We start from the raw sequence: 20,886 nt of genomic DNA on the forward strand, positions 1-20,886 counted from the left end.
GAAATTTCATCATCAAGAAATCTTTACACTTTCTTTGATCCCCATTTTACAACACCATTTTGAACAGACATTAGCACATGAGGAATTCTAGTTTGGGAGATAAAGTGTTGAGAGCTTTCCATCAAAGGGGAAGCTTTCTTCCCGGTTTCACTAACTTGCTTGGATTTCTTCTGTAAGTAGCATCAGGATCCTAGATCCCAAAGTCAGGCACTCCTGCTCCATATGGATGACTAAGGAAATGGACTCTGAATTAGAAGAGCTGAGTTTGAAATGAACTTTAATTGCCAATTATTAAATGGTCTATGGGTTTTCTCTTATTAGAAATGATAGTTTATCTTAGCTGTTAGAAAGCTTGGGATGGAATTTTATTTGAAATGATAACAATAATTCTAGTTTCCTCATGTATATCTCCTTTTAAACATTCATTTCCATTCTGTTCTTTTTTATTTTATGTAAAATAAAAATCATAAATAAAAATAAAATGCCTTATCAACAAAAATTCTAATACAGATCCATAGGGATTTCTTTTTAGCATAATGAAAGCCACTACATATGACTGGCATTTCTCTAAGGAGAAAGATCTAGTGTTGTCTACAGTATGCATAACCTATGCAACTATAACCATAAGGGACCTAAAAAGACATTCTAATGTGAAGGTAACTGTTTCTGGTATATATAAAGAAAACGAGGGCAGGTGCAGTTTCTCACACCTATAATCCTAGCATCCTGTTACAAGCTGAGAGAAGAGGATTGCTTGAGATCAGGAGTTTGAGACCAGCCCAAGCAAGAGGGAGATCCCATCTTTACTAAAAATAGACAAAAATTACCCAGGCATGGTGGCACATGCCTGTAGCCCCAGGTACTGAGGAGGCTGGGGCAAGAGGATTGCTTGAGCCCAGAAGTTTGGGGTTGCAGTGAGCTACAATGATTCCACTATGCTCTAGAGCTGGGGTGACAGAGTGAGACTCTCTCCCAGAAAAAGAAGAAAAAAAGACAGGAAGGAAGGAAGATAGGGAAGAAGAGTGGGAGGGAGGGAGGGAAAGAACTGAGGGAGGGAAGGAAAGAAGGAAGGAAGGAAGGAAGGAAGGAAGGAAGGAAGGAAAGAAGGAAGGAAGGAAGGAAGGAAGGAAGGAAAGAATTGTCAAATCACTTTTAAATTCCACAACTCAACCCTATTAATAAGGGATTTGTACAAAATATAGACTATCCATTTTAAATAAATATAAACTGTTTTGAAACCTTCAAATCTTTATCAAAATATACCATAAAGCAGGAGTGGTACACTGAAATACTTACAGAGACAAAGTAGGTGATCTGAGTGAAGTACCCAGGTATGCACAGCATTAAAGTGGATGACCTGTGCCTCAAATAAAGGGGCAATCTCTGCACAGCACACTCAACAATATTATGGGCTCAGGGATAGCAGGTTTCATTCTGAAGAGAAGCCTGAAGTCAAGACTTCTGCTTGAGTCTCCTAAGGTCACAGGTTGGCTCACTCTATGGATGCAAACTAAACCTACCTATGGGCCACACTTAGCCCTTGCGTTTTCCTATTTGCTATGGATGTACCATGATTTTCAGTTGGTCACTATGTGTGAAGCAAGTATTTATTTCCATGTAAAATCTTTCCTTTCTTTGGTATCATATGTTTTACTAAAAGAAATCAAGTCACAACATGCAATAAATATTGCTATTAAAACTCATAATAAACACTTCAATAATTATTCCAACAATTATTCTGATCATTATTCCAATTATTCATTTATAAACTATATTGGCATTGAATTTTCCCTGGTTGTTAACCAAATAGATGGCTAGTTCATAGGATTGCTGAAACTACATCGTTTTTGAAATTCCTATCTCTAGTCTTCTACATTTGTGGTTTTCAATGCTTAAAACTGCCATGCTGATGGTGCCAAAGCTATACGAACTTACCAGACATACTAAGATATTCCATAATGCAGCTTCAACTAAAAACTTGTTCAATATTTGATACTTATTCCACTTGAGATAACCCTACTTGTAAGAAACATTTGTCAACGTAAGTACCTGAATAACAGAGAAAAGACCCTAAAAAATGCAACCTCTACTACTGAAAGACTGAACATAATCTAATTTGAAATCAACCACTTCATGGCAGTGAATGATTGGTGGTTGGAAGGAACACAGTATTATCTGTAAGCTGACAATATTATCAACAATATTCCCTTTAGCTTCTCAACCACAGAGGTAGAGAAACAGAGATAAAAGATAGGCTAATGTTACTGGAAAGGAGAGACTTGAAGGAAGTGCCACCCATTAAACTCCAACTCCTCTAGAGTCTTCACAACAAGGTTTTTGAGATGTGGCAATTCACACAGTACATTCATGTGTTCAGTGGTTATTAACCAGGGGTGTAGTAAAAGCTCAAGGAAGTTTCTTACTATTGTTATTTTACTATTGTAGGTCTTGCTTGTCACCCAGCCCCAGACTGAGTTCAGATTCCTAGGCTGAAGCAATCTGTCCACCTCAGCCTCCTGGGAGCTGGGACTACAAGCACATGCCACCATGCCCGGCTTCAGGAAAATATTTTTAAATATCCTTGTGTCTTATTAGGATTAATAAATCTGTACCTAGATTTATGCTATATATTTTTAATCTCCCCAGGTCACTATGATGCACAATTCTAGCTGAAAACCAGTGCAGCTGACCATCACTTCAGTTTCATCTCTCATCCATAGACGATTCCCTTTATTATTGGGGAATCTAGCCAGGAAGAAAGCGGAAAGAGTAAGAGATGGAGTTATTTACTGAAAATTACATTTAATTTTCCAGAAAGGCAGAGAGCAGGTATTAGCAAACTCAAAATGCAATCTGATTTTCCTTTTAATAAGCTCCTTATCTCCCATTTTCCTACCCAGACATTTCAGATTTGAAAGCAGTGTCCAAACTTGTTATGTGAGCAGCCATTTCTGGAGGGATAGGAGGAGTCAGGCAATCATCTCTTCTGCCCTCTGACTTCCTATTTGATGTCCACTGACTCGCTGCCAATCTAGGTTCATCAGACTCCTCTTACCACCGATCTCTAGGCAAGTTTAGTACTCATTAACTCTCTTTCCCAAATAGAGAATGATCATCCCCTAAACTGAAGAGAACCTGGTTTAAACGCATAAGCTGGAAAAACAATAGAAGGAAAAAATAATACAGACAATAAATGACATCTTGGTATTTCCCTTCAATTACTTAATTTCCAAATGACCTGCATTATTTATAATTGCTTTGTTTTTTTCTTTCCATTTTTCTCTCTTAAGCATTGACACTGACAGATAAGTCTCTTTCTCACAGAGATTTATGTTTTAGGAATTTGTGAACAATAAGATTTCCAATTATAGTATTGATAGAATTAGTTTGTTTTGGAAAAGTTTTAAGACAAAGCCTATTTACAGAGCAAATTTTCCTTTCTTGTGGTGCTTTACACTAATTAAAAAAAATACCTTAGGTGGGAAAAATATTCAAACAGGAGAAAGTATTAAATTTAACAAATTTAGTTTACAATAAATCCATATAAGAAAGCTATATCCCCTACTACTTCTTGAAAAGTATCAATAGTTAAAGTTAAATCAGAAGCAATTATTTCAAAATGCAGAATGTACCAAAAATGTACACACACATTCGGAAAAAAAATTGTATTAAAATTCTAATACTCAATGTATACACACATACTAATAACATTTGTTATTTTATACAGGGTGGCCATAAAATTTGTGTGCAATTTAAAATAGTGGAACACGAGCTTTATGTGTACCCTTTAATTTGTATCTTGTGTCCCTCCTAATTCCAGAAGTCAGATGTGAATTGAGCATTACAATTTTAATACCGTATGTTCCTTTCTTAAAATACGTATCCATTTTGGGGATACCTTCTGCATTTTCATTCAGGGAATGCCTGAACTTCCAATTATGGAAACTGACCTTTACATATTACAATATTGAAAGAAATGCCTTAACATACCACCATATTTTGAAAATAAAGGAGTTTGAGCTATACCTTGTTTTTGGCTTCGATATTTGCACCACATGAAAGCAGTTTTGTTATTAAAACCATATTCCCATTGTACACAGCATAGTGGAGAGCTGTGTTGCCGTAGTCATCCGCTACATTTGGATCTGCTCCATAGTCTAGCAGATTAAATGCACATTCTCTTTCCTGGTATTGGACAGCCTGTCAGTATTAGACCAAGAAATAGATGGCAGTCGTTAGGAATTCAAAGTAAGCATTCCACAGGTTTCACCACGTCATTGTATTGAAAGGAGATCAACTTTATTCTATGTATTCTATGCATTTAAGTCAATCGATTTGACTTAAATGCTCAAGCTGAACTAGTTGGCTGCTATATACCTTCATCAAAGGTGTCCTGCCTTCATTATCAACCACATCAGCCTCGCATTGTCTGCTCATCAGGAGCCTCACCACTTTTAGATGGCCCTTTGCACAGGCCAAATGCAGTGCAGTCCTGTGGAAGGAAGAGGGTTTTTGAGGAAATTGTGGTGCACAATCTCAAAACATACACTTATTTTATTGTACATAGTAAATAATAAGTTTTCCTCTGCTTTTGAATACATATATCGTTTTCTTGTAAAGAAAGTACAATATTCCTTAGCACTCATCACCCTCCACATGAATGAAACAACAACCTATTTGAATAGAGTGCAGCTGGCCTTGGATTCAGTTCAGCTTGGGTTTGGATCCTACTTTAAGCTCTGTGCCTTAATAGCTATTGCTTACAATTTCTCTGTCTCAATTTCCTTATCAGTAAAAGTAGTAGCTTTCTCACAGGTCACCACTCTGATGCTCAAATGAGAATCTATGCAAAGTATTCCTAACACAGATAACAGATCAAGAATATTAGGTATCATAATTATTAGTTACTGCTATGTAACAAAGACAACATTTAAATCAAGTAAAATGATGTAATTATACCCATTTTTGGTATGTTTGAATAATCAGCGATAGCACTGTATGTCAATAATTCTCAGATGCTGTTTTTCTCACATTTTAACATGTCTGACAGTGGAATGCCACTTGTAATTCACAACTTATTACAGCATTTAAAAAAAAAAAACTCCCATGTATACTTAAGATAATGGGGCATCACACAATCCACTGTGCCTTCCACTCAGTGGAACACAGTATGTAAAATAGGTCTATGGCATTTCTAGTCATATGACTGGCATTTAGGCGAACTTCAGTTCTTCAAAGTACCATGAGGAAAGAGGGAGGAAATAATAAAAAGTTTTAAAACAAAGAAATTCTTACTTTAAGCCAAAAGAAACTTATGATTTAAATGAAGAAGTGTGGCTCATCTATCTATTCAATATTTTGATTGATCAAATGTAAGTAAATCAAATATTTTAAATGATTATTATTAGTATTTGACTATTATATATTTTCAAAGGGAAGTTCAAGATGATCTTTAGCAATTTTCTAACTTCAGACATATTTTAGTTTGACAAGAAGGAGTAAAAGATTCATTTGAGATTAACTCCTAATATTCCATTTATAAATCTCTGAATTTTCTAAGGCTGGGCAAGGAAACATGAACTTTATAAGGATGAAAGGATCGCTAAAAATAGTGAAATAGGTCTGCTACATAATAGGTATTCAGGGTAGCTCAATGTCAAGCTCAATGTGTAAACAGATTGAAATGCACAAATATAGTCAGCAAATTCAATATTCTTCAAGAAAACACATAGAGAAAAGCAATACTTTACAAAGGCAAAAATCATTTATATTTGCTATTTTTATCTTAATATGGACACAGTGGATAAAAAATAAATGATTAATCTATAAAAGCACATCATAAGAAATCTATAAAATAAAAACACATGAAATAAAATATACAAGCACAGATAAAAGATTTCCTTTACTTCTGAAGAGGCTAAAAGTTGAAAGAAGATCCCAATCCACAATAAAGATAACAATAGTAGCCGGGCACAGCAGCTCACACCTGTAATCCTAGCACTCTGGGAGATGGAGGACGGTGGATTGCCTCATCTCAGGAGTCCCAATTCAGCCTGAGCAAGAGAGACCCCATCTCTAAAAACAGTCGGGGTGTTTAGGCGGGCTCCTGTAGTCCCAGCTACTTGGGAGGCAAACGCAAGAGAGTGCTTGAGCCTACGAGTTTGAGGTTGCTGTGAGAGATGATACTACAGCACTCTAACAAGAATGATAAACTGAGACTTTGTCTCCAAAAAAACCAAAAAAGAAATATTTACAGAAAGCAAAAATTGATTTTCACCTCTACAAGAGTCATTCTTCTTCCAATGGATTATTTCATTAGAGATAAACTTTCAAGCTTTCACACACACCCATTGGGGAAAATCACAGATCAAAAATAGAAAAAAAGTTCACGTATAATGCCAATGCCTGGAAAGAACAGATTCCATCATATTTTGGGCATAGTTTAGCTAACACAAGACCATAGACTTTTTGTGCACATGCATTATCATACTCATTTTTATTCTTACTAGAGATGCCAATTACATCTTTGCGTGTGAACACACTTGTGTAAGTAACGCCATCTTTAGCAGTCACAAATTACTCTGTCCTATGAATACACTGAAATTCTATTTCTGAAATCTGTTGTATGAGTATTTCTTTATAGGTTGTTATTTTAAGCAATGCTGAGAAAAATAAATTGCATATATTTCCAATTATTTTCTAAAGACACTTTAGTGTCATGGAATTCATGAGTAAAAAGCATGCACATTTTGAAAATGTGGTGTTTACCACCAAGCTTTTTATGTGGAAAGTCATCAGCAACTTAAATTTTTAGCAGCACTATAAGGACCATTGCTGTGAATTCTCACAAACTTATTATGTGGATAAAAACAGTACTTCATTCATCTTTTCATTTAAATTCTCTCTCTTACCAAGTACACTAAGGGCATAGGTCACTTGTAGATGTTAAAAAAGGCACTTTGCCTAATTTTAAATCATACCTTAGTATTTGTCTCAGTTTGAAAGAATTCTTTGTAGAATGAAGACATTATTTTCCATCTTTACACACATTTATAAGTATTTCACAATTATGTCCTCTTTCCTTTGTTAATTTCTTCTAATAAACAGTGGATTTTAATTTTAATTTTGCTAAATCAACCTGGAGAATGCTTGCTTGTGAGGTCATTTATCAGGAAGATCTTTGTCACCATTAAAATGTGCCTGTATAGGGTGGCACCTGTGTCTCAAAGGAGTAGGGTGCCGGCCCAATATGCCGGAAGTGGCATGTTCAAACACAGCCCTAGACAAAAACTGCAAAAAAAAAAAAAAAAAAAAAGTGCCTATATAAATAGGCATTTGTGTGTACAGTTCTAGTATAGTTCTCATACAAAATAAAATTTTAAATCTATATTCAATTAGGACCTCATTTGGTGACATAAAAATCTAGCTAGTTTTCTACAAAGCATAATAGTTCATCTTTTCCAGCTATATAAAGTGTTGCCATTGTTCTAAATTCTTACATATATTTGAGTGTCTGGATTTTCTATTCTGTTCCATTCATATATATTTTCTTCAGCTATTAGGTAAATGATTAATTTGTAAAAATTAATACCACATGTTGATATTTAGGAGGGAAAATCTTATTTTCCCTCCATTACAAATATTTTCTTCTTTTTATACATTAATGCCTTTGTGGGGTACAATGTGCTGATTTTTTTATACAATTTGGAATACAAACTAGTTAATATAGCCTTCACCTCATTTACTTAACTATTGTGTTAAGACATTTATTCTCTATACTTAATAGAATTAACTCTTGTAGTAAGAAACAATATGTGTAACTTTAAAATTGGAAAACTGTGAATTTTTATTTGGTTTATGTCAAATCAATAAGCATAGGAAGAATTAACGTTTTGAGAAAAATGGTCATGGTCATCCCAATTCTGGCTATGAGGTTCTCATACCAGAGCCAGGGGCTCTGCCCCTGTGGCTCCAGAGCTCATGCCAGGTCTAGGACATCACTCCTGAGTTTCCAGTGCAGCACTTAGACCCCAGTACTCTACCCCTGAGACTCCTCCACTACAACTCAGTTCATACAACTGCCCCAAGGTGTAGCACCTCACCAGGGAAAAACAGACTTCAGCCACCAATACACCAGGACTCAGCCTGAGCAAATACCCACATTCTGAGAACCCATAACAATTGCCTAAATAGTCTGACCTAGGTGAGACTGCGAACTCTATGGGGAAACCCTTGGCAGCACCATCCCTGTAATGCCATGCTCCATGGAGAATATCTCACAATACTAAGAACCACAGACAAGATGATTTGTAGCCAAATTATATCAGACCTACCAAGAGGAGCTGTTACCCACATTGCAGAAATTATTTCATAACATCGAGAATGGGGGACTCCTCACCAGCTCTTTCTATGAAGCCAATATCACCCTGATATCAAAGGTAGGAAAGGACACAACAAAGGAAGAAAACTAAAAAGAAAAATAAATTAATGAAAAATGTGAAAAGAAGAAAATTAAAAGCCAATATCCCTTAGGCATATAGATGGAAATACCTTCAGTAAATTACTATCACACTGAATTCAACAGTACATCAAGATAAACTCACCATGTCCAAGTGGGCTTCACCCCAGGGATGCAAGGATGGTTCAAAATACGTAAATAAATAAATCAGATTCACTATAGAAACTAAAGCAAAAATAACACCATCTAATCATCTCAACAGACGAATCATTAGGCAAAATATAGCACCCTTTCATGATAAAACAACCCTCAACAAACTGGGCATGAAAGGAAAGCTCATATCTCAAAACAGAAGTCATACATGACAAACTCATAGCCAACATCATACTGCGTGGGGACAAGTTAAAATCACCCCCTAAGATCTGGAACAAGACGAGGGTTCCCATTATCACCATTTCTAGTCAACGTTCTGGAAGTCCTGGACAGAGCAATCAGCCAACAGACAGAAATAAAAGGTATCCACACTGAAAAAGAGGAGGACAAACTATCACTTTTCACTCATGATATAATCTCATACCTAAAAAAATCCCCAAGACTTCACCAAGAGACTATTGGAAAAGTCTCAGGTGATAAAATCAATGTACATAAATCAGGAGCAGTCAAGCTAAGAGTCAAATCAAAAACCATTCACAAAAGCTATAAAAAAACAATAAAGTACTTAGGAGTATACTTAACTAAGGAGGCAAAAGATGATGTCTCTAAAAATAATTAGAAAACATCAAGGAAAGAAATCACAGGGAACACAAACAAATGGAAACTGTATCATGCTTATAGAATCATGCAACAGAATATATATACATACATATATATATCATGCAGTAGAATCAACATTGTCAAAATGTCCATACTACCCAAAGTGATTTATAGATTCAGTACAATTCCTATCACAGTCGTATTTCCTAGATCTAGAAAAAAATAATTCTACACTCTGAGTTGGAACCAAAATGAGCCCAAGTAGCCAAAGCAATCTTTTTTTTTTGTTTGTTTGTTTAATTTAATTTTATTATTATTTTTTTGGCTTTTTAAAAATTTTATTTTGTTGCTTATTTTTTATTTCTTTACTTTTTGTTGTTGTTGTTATTGAGACAGGTTCCCACCCTATGCCCCTGTGCAGAGTGCAGTGGGCGTGGTAGCTCACCACAACCTCAGACTTGGGCTGTGGGCACCCTCCTGTCTCAGCCTCCAGACACCACTGGGATTACAGGGGCTCCCTGAGGCGCCTGGCTGGGTTTTTCCTCTTTTTTTTTTTTTAGTTTTTGGCCAGGGCCGGGTTTGAACCTGCCACCTCTGGTATATGGGGCTGACGCCCTACTCCTGAGTCGGGGTCTCACCCCTGAGCGAGTCTCGAACTCCTGAGCTCAAGCAATTCTCCAGGCAAGTCTCGAAGTCCTGAGCTCAAGGCGAGTCTCAAACTCCTGAGCTCAAGCAATTCTCCCTCCTCAGCCTTCCACAGTGCTGGGATTACAGGTGTCAGCCACTGCGCCCGGCAGCCAAAGCTATCTTAATGAAAGAAAAAAAAAATCTGGAGGCATCACACTACCAGACTTCAAACTATACCACAATGGGAGATAGCAGCATAGACCAACAAAACAGAACACACTTTAGTACAACCTACCTGCAACTAACCATTCTTCGACAAAGCAGACTTCATACGCTGGGGAAAGAAGCCCTATTCAATAAATGGTGCTGGGAAAATTGGATAGCCACATGCAGAAGAAATGAACCCTGACCCCTATCTATTACCACTCACAAAAATTAATTCCAGATGGATAGAAGACTTAAATGTGTGGCATGAAACCATAAAAATTCTAAAAGAAAACGTAGAAAAAGCTACTTTAAATATTGGTCTAGGGAAATAATTTATGACTAAGACCTCCAAAACAATAATGGCAAAACCAAAATTAAAGAGGACTGGATTAATTAAGGCGGTTTTTGTACGGCACACAAACACATGCAAACACAATAATGAACGCCACTCAACAAGACACTGCCACAACAGACGTGAGCAGGTTATGAAACCTTGCCTAGTTGTTTGGACAGTGCTACCGATGCAGGTACATGGTAGCAAGATCGTGAACTGAACTGTCAGACTTGTACAATGACAGCTCTGAAGGTCATTCCAGTAAGAGTCCCAAACTTGCTCTGAAGGGTGAACTAGGCACTGATGTCACTGCACAGCTTCCCAAAGGGAGTACTCGGAAGTTAAGTATAATGATATTCGGAACTGAGGTATGTAGCACTTTTTCTAGGGTGAGTTCACGAATTTAGTTGTCAGATCTCACATGCCCGAAACTGTTCACACATCTTAAGAAAGGAAAAAAAAAAAAAAAAAAACTGTACTAAAATTGCAAAACTCAGTATGTACTGATAACAAAAGATGACTACAAATCACCTTTTAGGACCTCTTATAGTTGTAGAAGTCAATGTGACTTGAGTGTTACAATTTTAATACAGATTCTTCCTTTCTTAAAATGCGTATACATTTTTTGCACCCTCTGTATACACTATGGCATCTACTCAAACCTAAAAAGAAGGAAAATAATATCCTTTACAGCATTTTGGATGGAATTTCAGGCTAGCATCTTAGGTGAAGTATCACCTAGTCTTACTCACAAGAGGGAGTTAAACGGGGTATATGTGGTCATAACGTGGTGTAATGGACTCTGCAATCAAAGAACGTGGTGGGGGTGATAGACAAACCTCTACCTACAGGTACAATGTACACATTCTGGCAACAGGTAAGCTGAAAATCCTGACCTCAGCATTATACAATTCATCCATGTACCAGAAAACACTTGTACCCCTAGAGCAATTAAAGAAAACAGCATGAATCCTATGTACTCAATTTTGATATGAGGACAATTAATGTCACGGTGTGGGTGGGGGAAGGGGAGAGCAGAGAGAGAAAGGAGGGAGGGGTGGAGAAAGGAAGAAGAAAGAGAGGGAAGGAGGGGGGTGGGGCCTTGGTGTGTGCCACACCTTTTGGGGGAAGACAGGATTGCAAGAGGGTCTTTACCTAACAAATGCGATCAGTGTAACCTGGCTTATTGAACCCTCAATGAATCCCCAACAATAAAAATTAAAAAAAAAAATGGAAAAAAAAAACCCACAGCGCCCTATACATTTAATTCTGTTACTTAAGTGACTTGAAATTTGTCACCAAAGTGTTCTATAAGAGGAATTGTACGTGGATGGAAAGCCAGATAGAGATGTGTGTGGCTGGTCAGAGGTGGCCTGGGGACTCTTCCCCAACGTTTTCACTGCCAGGAGCCGGGAGCCCTCTGTGACAGGAGGGATGGGCTCCTTTGGCCCACCTAGGCGGTGGCTCCCCTGGCACAGCTCCCAGCCCGCCCCACCTCTGGGCGCTGTCCCATCACCTTCTCTCAGTGTCTCTGTGGTTCACGCCGCTTTTCTTGTGGAAAAGGAGCTGCTGGACTTTGTCCACTTGACCCCGGCTGGCAGCTTTGTGGATCTCGCACAGCTGTCGGGCTCGAATGTGGTACCTGGACTGCGTGAAGCTCTCATCAATGCTGCCAGTGTCACAGGCGACGCTGCCCCTGATCTTCCGCAGGCTGGTGACAAAGCCAGGGGACTGCTGCCCCTGCTTACTCCAGAGGCTGAAGATCTTCTTCATGGAGGGGGCTATGTGCTCACACACACCTCGACCTCCGCCCTGGGGCTTTACCCTCCCACCCCCACCGCACCCCCACCCCACCCCTACTTCACTTTCCCAGGCCTTCCCCTTCCCTCCCCCCACCGGGGGCTTCACCCTTCCCCCAGAGAGTAATTCAACAAGTCAACTCGCTTTGTCCGCAATCGCCAGCACTGACACTCCGCGCCCTCCAAAGTCCCAGACGGAACTGGACAAGTAAACCCGTTGGGTTCCAGTGCACGCGCCCCAGACTGCGTCCCTGCCCTTGCGCCCAACGGCTGCTGCTCTTGCAGCCACTCCAGGCGCTGCGCGTGCAGGTGGGCGCAGTCGGGCTCTCCCGGGCTCCTGCACTTCTCCCTCAGGCTCCAGCGCTGCCTGATCGCGAGGGCTCCTCTTTGGCTCCTGGCCGCTGGCAGACAGAGGCCTCAGATTTGTCTCCCACGCTCCCCTCTCCAGACTGTGTGGACTGATAGAAGACTTAAATGTGTGGCATGAAACCATAAAAATTCTGAGGTTTTTATGGTTTCACATTTAAAAATGGCTGCACATTTAAACAGGGCCAGGCCTGGGGACCAACCAAGCTTCCCTACCCTGACCTGCCCTCTGAGAGTAATGCGCCACCGCCTGCCCCAGATCTGCACCTTTTCCTGGCTGATGCCGACCTGCATTTCACCACCTGCTTCAAAGGCATGGCCATGCCGCCCCCTTCCCTCTATCAGGGCAGTCCTGGAGCTGCACCACCCGCGCCCCCGCCACCAATGCACCTGGGCGGATTGTCTTGTGTCCAGGAGCCCAGCTCATGAGGCCGGGTGATCCCTGGACGGCCGGAGCCAGTACTGGGTACGTCCAGGGTCGGAGGCGTTGGGCACAGAGCTCCTTGGGCAGCCATGCCCCTCAAGCCCCTGACCTGCAGTTCCTGGTCACCTTCACCACCTGAGACCTAATCACAGCAGGCGCTGGTGAGCTCCTTCTTCTTGCCCTGTGTGGTGGAGCACGATTTCCTGTGCTGTGAGCCTCAGGTAGTCCGCCAGCACATGCAGGATACTAGCTGCGACCCCTCTCGCCCCCAACACCTTCTGCGACAGGTGCGAGGCGCCTGGACCATCTCGCGGCGTACCCTCCGTGCACTGCCTTGGAGGTGAGGACCGATTCGCCACCTCCTGTCCACCAGGGTCCTGGCCCCGCCGCTTCTGACCCCTCAGTAGTTCTGAGTCAGGCGCTGGGCATCCCTGGTCTGCTCCCCTGGCAGTCCCTGTGTCCTCCGTGCACCCCGTGGTGCCTGCACCGCCCCCAGTACCTGCCCTCTTGCACTAGCTTCGACCCCTCAGGACTGGTGGAGGTGTTGCCCCAGCCGCCAGCCCAGACCCTCTGGTCCCCCCAGAGCCGCCTCTGCGGACCTCCGGGTCAGCTGCAGGCTGGGTCCAGGAGAGGGGAGATGATCGCCACTGCAGGAGTCTGCGGGAGGCGGTGTCCTGCCTCTAGGTCAGCGGGCATCAGGCAGCAGTCCTGCCTCCGACCCGCTGCACGTGGAGAAGGTCCTGTGTCCTAGGGGCTGGGGGCAAGGGGATGTGGAGACCAGGCGGTTCCTGGACCAGGCCAGGGCGGCCAATGAAGCTTCCAGCTGCGGAGGACGCCACCCTACCTCTTCCTGCGCTATGGGTCCAGGAGCCTCTGCCTGCCTCCGCTGAGGCTGGCAGTGGGCTCATGGGGGCTGGTGTAGCCCGCAAAGCCCCTGCCCGGAGCCTGAGGGCAGCTACAGTGGGCACAGGGAGGCCTGTGAGGGCCGTTGTCCCCGAGTGCCTGGACACCGCTTCACGACCCCCACAGGCGTGAGCCTATTTCCGGGGGCTGAGGTTGTTCGCTTGCGAAGGAACACCCCTTCTCTCGCTGCCCAGGGCCGAGAGATGCCCGGTGGATGCAGGTGCCAGCTGGGATCTTTTTTTTTTTTATTTTTTATTTTTTTTATTAAATCATAACTGTATACAATGATATGATTATCAGTCCCGGGAGGCCAGGAAGTGAGGCAGGTTCTTGGAGCCACACCCCCCAGGGAAGTTCAATGGAAAAAACCGGGAGGCCAGTGAGACTGGGAGAGCTGCCCCAAGGAGGTGACAGGAGACTCAGCCTCGCTCCCTGTGAGCCTGGGTCCCTGCTGGGAGGGAGTTAAGAAATGAGCTGGGTCATCAGGTACAAGCCCCGTGGTCCTCCTGGGCCCATGGCCCTGTTTGCCTAAGTGGGGTCTGAAACCCCCGTGGGGGTCCTGTCTCCTGAGATCCTGTTTTTCTGGGTATGTGCACAACTGAATTTTGAAATAGCATCAAGTGTAGTCTTGTGTTTTGCATGTTTATCAATCTGCAATTAGTTTGATCTTAACTTTTACTTTCCAGGCTAGGTGACTTTTTTCTTTCTTGAAAAAGTCTTTCTTTCTTGTTTAATTGTTCTGGTTAGGACTTCCATTACTATCTTGAGTAGAATTTGGAAGAGTGGACTATGTCACCGTGTTCCTGATTTTAGATTTAATACTTTCAGTATTTCAAGACTGATATTAGTGCTGGGCTTTTCATTTATGGCCATTGCTGTGTCAAGGTAAATTTCTCCTGTAACTAGTCTGTTGAACATTTTTATCATGAAAAGAACTGCATTTCTTCTGTTGCTTTTCCCACATCTATTGAGGTGAATCCTCATTTTTTTTCCATCTGTTAATATGTAATATTAAATCTAACGATTTGTATTTTTTAAACCATCTTTGGCTCCTAGGGATAAATGTTGCATGGTTATGGCAACATTTATTAGGTTGCTAACTTTGGTTTATTTATGTTTTGTTAAGATTTCATTTTTATTTTTTAACTTTATTCAAATTAATATGAGGGTACAATATTTAGGTTACATTGTTGTCACTTCCAGGATAAAATTCCATTTGTAGAAGAGCCCATCACCCAGGTGGTGTGTTATACACCCTCACAATGTGCACATTAGGTGAAATCCCACCAGATGCCTTCCCTAATTCTGCCATTCATTCCCCCCACCTCCCTCTGCCCCTGAACTGAACTATAATAGTGTTTTATTGTTCTTAAGAACATGTAATTGTTTATATATTCATTTCACATTAGTATGGAATACATTCAATATTTATTTTTCCATTCTTGCGGTACTTTACTAAGAAGAATGTATATCAGGGTGGCGCCTGTGGCTCAGTGAGTAGGGCGCCGGCCCCATATACCAAGGGTGGTGGGTTCAAACCCAGCCCCAGCCTAACTGCAACGAAAAAATAGCTGGGCATTGTGGCGGGCGCCTGTAGTCCCAGCTGCTCGGGAGGCTGAGGCAGGAGAATCACAGAAGCCCAAGAGCCGGAGGTTGCTGTGAGTCCTGTGACTTTACGGCACTCTACTGAGGGCAGTAAAGTGAAACTCTGTCTCTACAAAAAAAAAAAAAAAGAAGAAGAAGAAGAATGTATTTCAACTCAATCCAGGTAAATGTAAAAGATGTAAAGTCTCCATCTTTTCTCATGGCTGAATAATATACCATGGTGTACATATACCACAGTTTGTTGATCCATTCATGGGTTGATGGGCACTTTGGTTGCTTCATGACGCAGAAATTATGAATTGAGCTGCAATAAACATGCTAGTATAATGTCTTTGTGGTAAAATGACTTTTGTTCTTCTGGGTAGATACCTAGTACTGGGATTGTAGGGTCAAATGGAAAGTCTACTTTTAGGTCTTTGAGGATTCTCCATACTTCTCTCCAAAGGGGCTGTATTAGTTTGCAGTCCTGTGAGCAGTGTTCCTTTCTCTCCACATCTACACCAGCATCTGGTGTTTTGTGACTTTATGATGTGGGCTAATCTCACTGGGGTTAGGTGATATAACAGAGTGGTTTTGATTAGCATTTCTGTGATGATTAAAGACAAAGAGCATTTTTTTCATGTGTTTGTTGATTATTTGTCTGTCAACCTCAGGGAGGTTTCTATTCACATCTCTTGCTTGCCTGCTTATACAGCCAGTTGTTTGCACTTTTCTTAATGTTCATTTTGAGTTCTCTGTAGATTCTAGTTATCAGGCCTTAGTCAGATTCACAGCATGCAAAAATCTTCTCTCATTCTGAGGGCTGTCTGTTTGCTCTGTTTGTGGTACGCTTAGCTGTGCAAAAGCTCTCCAGCTTGATCAAGTCCCAGTTATTTATTTTTGGTGTCGCTGCAATTGCTGGGGGGTGGGGGGCAGAGGGGTGTGTGAGGTCTTCCTCCTAAAGTTTTTTCCCAAGCCAATATCTTCAAGTGTTTTCCCCACACTCTCTTCCATAATTTTTATTTCTGTCTTAAATTTAAATCTTTTATCTGGGCCCACTGGGCCGGAGGAGGCGGAGCTCCAGTGCAGGGAAGCAGCTGAGGAGGAGTCACGGCTGGCTGGGCAGCAGAAAAGACTGGCAGGTGGCGCTGGTAGCGTGGGGAGACCGGCGCCGTGGAGTGGGCGCACCCGGCCAAAGGAGTCCACTCCATGCGTGGGGGCCGAGGCGGCCCTTGCGAGCTGCAGACATGAAGCAAGATGCGCGGATCCTGCTGGTGGGAGAACCTGGAGTTGGGAAGACATCACTGATTATGTCTCTGGTCAGTGAAGAATTCCCAGAAGAGGTTCCTCCTCGAGTTGAAGAAATCACCATTCCAGCTGATGTCACCGTGAGAGTTACAACACATATTGTAGATTACTCAGAAGCAGAACAAACTGATGAACAACTTCATCAAGAAATATCACAGGCTAATGTCATCTGCTTAGTGTATGCTGTTAACAATAAGGATTCTATTGATAAATAAGGTAAATAGTTGATGAATTCCTCTCATAAATGAGAGAACGTACAAAGACAGCAGCAGGCTGCCTTTAATATTGGCTGGGAACAAATCTGATTTGGTGAAATATAGTAGTATGGAGACCATCCTTCCTATTACAAACCAGTATACAGAAATAGAAACCTGTGTGGCAAAACACCTGAAGAACATATCAGAGCTCTTTTATAATGCACAGAAAGCTGTTCTTCATCAAGCGGGACCCCTGTATTTCCCAGAGAAGAAGGACATGAAACCAGTCTGTATATAAGCTCTTACTGGTATATTTAAAATATCTGACCAAGATAATCATGGTACCCTCAATGATGCTGAGGTCAACTTCTTTCAGAGAATTTGTTTCAACACTCCATTAGCTTCTCAAGCTTTGGAAGATGTCAAGAATGTAGTGCGAAAACTTGTAAGTGATGGTGTGGCTGACAGTGGATTGACACTGAAAGGTTTTCTCTTTTTACACACACTTTTTATCCAGAGAGGGAGACAGGGAACTACTTGGACTGTGCTTCGACCATTTGGTTATGATGATGATCTGAATTTAACGCCTGAATATTTATTCCTCCTGCTTAAAATACCTCCTGATTGCCCTACTGAATTAAATCATCATGCATATTTGTTTCTCCAGAGTACCTTTGACAAGCATGATTTGGATAGAGACTGTGCTTTGTCACCTGGTGAGCTTAAATATTTATTCAAAGTTTTCCCTTATATACCTTGGGAGCCAGATGTGAATAACACAGTTTGTACCAATGAAAGAGGCTGGTTAATCCCTACCAGGGATTCCTTTCCAAGTGGACCCTCACGACCTATTTAGATGTACAGTGGTGCCTGGAGTATTTGTGCTATCTAGGCTATTCAGTATTGACTGAACAAGAGTCTCAAGCTTCATCCATTACAGTAACAAGAGATAAAAAGCAGAAAAAAACACACTCAAAGAAATATGTTCAGATGTAACATCATTGGAATGAAAAATTGTGGGAAAAGTGGAGCTCTTCAGGCTCTTCTTGGAAGAAACTTAATGAGGCAGAAGAAAATTCGTGATTATCATAAATCCTACTATGCCATTAACACTGTTTATGTACATGGACAAGAGAAATACTTGTTGTTGCGTGATATCTCAGAATCGGAATTTCTAACCGAGGCTGAGAACATTTGTGCTGTTGTGTGCTTGGTATATGATGTCAGTAATCCCAAATCCTTTGAATACTGTGCCAGGTTTTTTTAAGCAACACTTTGTGGATAGCAGAATACCCCGCTTAATCGTAGCTGCAAAGTCAGATCTACATGAAATTAAGCAAGAATATAGTATTTCACCTACTGATTTCTGCAGGAAACACAAAATGCCTCCACCACAAGCCTTCACTTGCAATACTGCCCATGCACCCAGTAAGGATATCTTTGTTAAATTGACAACAATGGCCATATATCCGCACATGACACAAGCTGACCTCAAGAGCTCTACATTTTGGCTTAGAGCAAGTTTTGGTGCTACTGTTTTCGCAGTTTGGGGCTTTGCTGTGTACATAGCATTATTGAAACAATGATGATTAAAACAAAATACCATTTCTACCAAAAAAAAATGCTTTTATGTACATTCTGAATGCTTTCAATTCTGCTAGAAATACTGAGATATTTATACATGCAGAGTTACTTTAGTAATATTTGTAATTCATGTATAAGAGTATTTTAATATTAGATATAACTGCAGTATTGGCTAGCATATGGAAAGGACCAGCTAACAGCCAAACAAAAATGGCTAAATTTCAGAGGCCAAAAGGGAATATTTTGTAAATAATGAACATATTCAGGCAAGATATGGTTCCTAAACTGAGTAGTAGAAATTACATTTCTAGACATTTCTATGTGGCATTGTTAGTGCTCACAGGCTCACTCTCTGAGTTTTAAGTCAGCCTAGAGATTGTATTTACTCAAGGATCAGTTATTTATTTCACATTTACTCAGAATGATCCTTTGGGTTCTGTAAGTACACGTGGACAATTTGCCACTTTCTCTCCATTTTTAAAAATACACAAGGCAGTGTCAGCTTACCAGCTTGACTTTCTTTCAGTCATTTATGGTAGGCCAGCCTCAAAGCCATCGCACAGTCTAGAAAATTGAGTAGCTAAGTATGCAGGTCTTTTAAGGAAGAAGTAAGGTTAAAAGCAATTAGCAGAGGTATTATCTATGTGATTATGTTGCTTCCTTTGTCATTATGTTCAATTTTATAGTCCTTTCAATCAAATGAGAAAGACAATTTGTATATTATTGTTTTTAGTTTAAATAGTCACCCTTAAAAAAAATCTTTTATCCAAAAAGTATCAATTTTTGTCAGTGATGAGAGGTGTGGGTCCAGTTGCAGTGTTCTGCATGTGGATAACCAGTTCTATCAGCACCATTTATTAAATAAGGATTCTTTTCCCCATTGCACATTTTTGTTAGGCTTATCAAAGATTAAATGATAAGCCCAAGAGCTGGAGGTGGCTGTGAGCTGTGACGCTATGGCACTCTACGAAGGGTGATAAAGTGAGATTATGTCTCTTAAAAAAAAAAAAAGTAACATTAGTGAATCAGAACAAAGAAAATCAGTTAACTTGCCTTTAAACCAGCTACTGTTACTTTATTTTATTTATTTATTTATTTTGAGACAGAGCCTCAAGCTGTTGCCCTGGGTAGAGTGCCATGGCATCACAGCTCACAGCAACCTTCAACTCCTGAGCTGAAGCGATTCTCCTGCCTCCACCTCCCAGGTAGCTGAGACTACAGGTACCCACCACAACACCGGGCTGTTTTTTGGTTGCAGCCATCATTGTTCTTTGGTGGGCCCAGGCTGGATTCGAACCTCCCAGCTCAGGTGTTTGTGGCTGGTGCCCTAGCCGCTTGAGCCACAGGCACTGAGCCTAAATTTTTTATCTGAACAAGTTTCCTACCTTTCCTACAACTTTGGCCTATTAAGGATACAGCTTTCAAACATCCTTTCTGGACTTGTAAACACTGGGGAAAATAATGGCTACAGCAGATGCTGTAGCAAGATACATTAACTAGGCCATTTTCACCCAATAAATACCCATTCTGGAGATTTGTATTTGATTGAGGCAGAGATCAAGATAACATCTCGAGCCCTGAAATATAGGTAGAAGGGCTTATATCCCTTATTGCAGAGGAAGACCCTCTGTGGTGATGAGAGGACAATTCCTCTCTCCTGATTCTTCAGAGGAGATTGACACCAGTGGCATTTTACTCCACAGTGAACTAGTTTTATTAACACCCCCCTAAAAATCTGCATGTGTAACTTCAGACAGGAGGCTGCCCCCACCAAGACTCAGGTTCCAGATTTCTCAAGACTACTCAAACCCTTAAAGTTAATGATTATAGAAACAATAGGAGCTAATATGTTCACGCAAAGAAACTGCTGACATCTTTGTTCCCTTCCTCAGCGTACCCCTTAGGCTAATGAGCAAATAGCCTTCAATAAAAGCTGAGTGGAACTGACACTTCAGACCGCCATCAGAACCCCACATGAGGGTGATGGTCCCCCCAGTTCCCACCTCTGAAAATTCTATTCTGTGTGTCTTGTTTCTTTCTTTCTCATTTTTTCTAACTTTATATTTCTTCAGTCAGTTGCCTCTGAATCCACAGGTCTTGACAGACCCTTCCCCAGGGGAGGACCCTGGCATTGATCATTTCTAAGAGCTCTGTAGTTGAGTTCCTGATATAAGATCATGTCATCTGCAAAGAGGAAGAGTTTGACCTCATCTGCAAAGAGGGAGAGTTTGAACTCCTCTGCCTCTATTTGGATTCCTTTGATCTCCTTCTCTTGCCTGATTGCAATGGCTAGGACTTCCAACACTATGTTAAATAGCAATGGAGACAGTGGGCGTCTTTGT

General features: G+C 41.1%; 1 protein-coding gene and 1 pseudogene across 1 annotated transcript in view; one reads left to right on the forward strand and one right to left on the reverse strand.

The window, feature by feature from the left end:
- LOC128588745 (ankyrin repeat domain-containing protein 62-like) overlaps positions 1-12,152 on the reverse strand; it is a 108,676-nt gene extending 96,524 nt beyond the window's left edge. Inside the window, exons 1-3 of the mRNA XM_053595574.1 lie at positions 11,896-12,152; positions 4,378-4,492; positions 4,027-4,200 (exon numbers count right to left, since the gene is read on the reverse strand). Coding sequence (XP_053451549.1) covers positions 4,027-4,200; positions 4,378-4,492; positions 11,896-12,152 — 546 coding nt within the window. The remainder of the gene's footprint in view (positions 1-4,026; positions 4,201-4,377; positions 4,493-11,895) is intronic.
- A 4,535-nt stretch (positions 12,153-16,687) lies between these two features.
- Positions 16,688-18,546, forward strand: LOC128588269 (mitochondrial Rho GTPase 1-like; annotated as a pseudogene).
- The last annotated feature ends 2,340 nt before the right edge of the window (positions 18,547-20,886 follow it).

Source organism: Nycticebus coucang, chromosome 6 (genome assembly GCF_027406575.1).
Source record: "Nycticebus coucang isolate mNycCou1 chromosome 6, mNycCou1.pri, whole genome shotgun sequence".
Classification (NCBI taxonomy): Eukaryota; Metazoa; Chordata; class Mammalia; order Primates; family Lorisidae; genus Nycticebus; species Nycticebus coucang.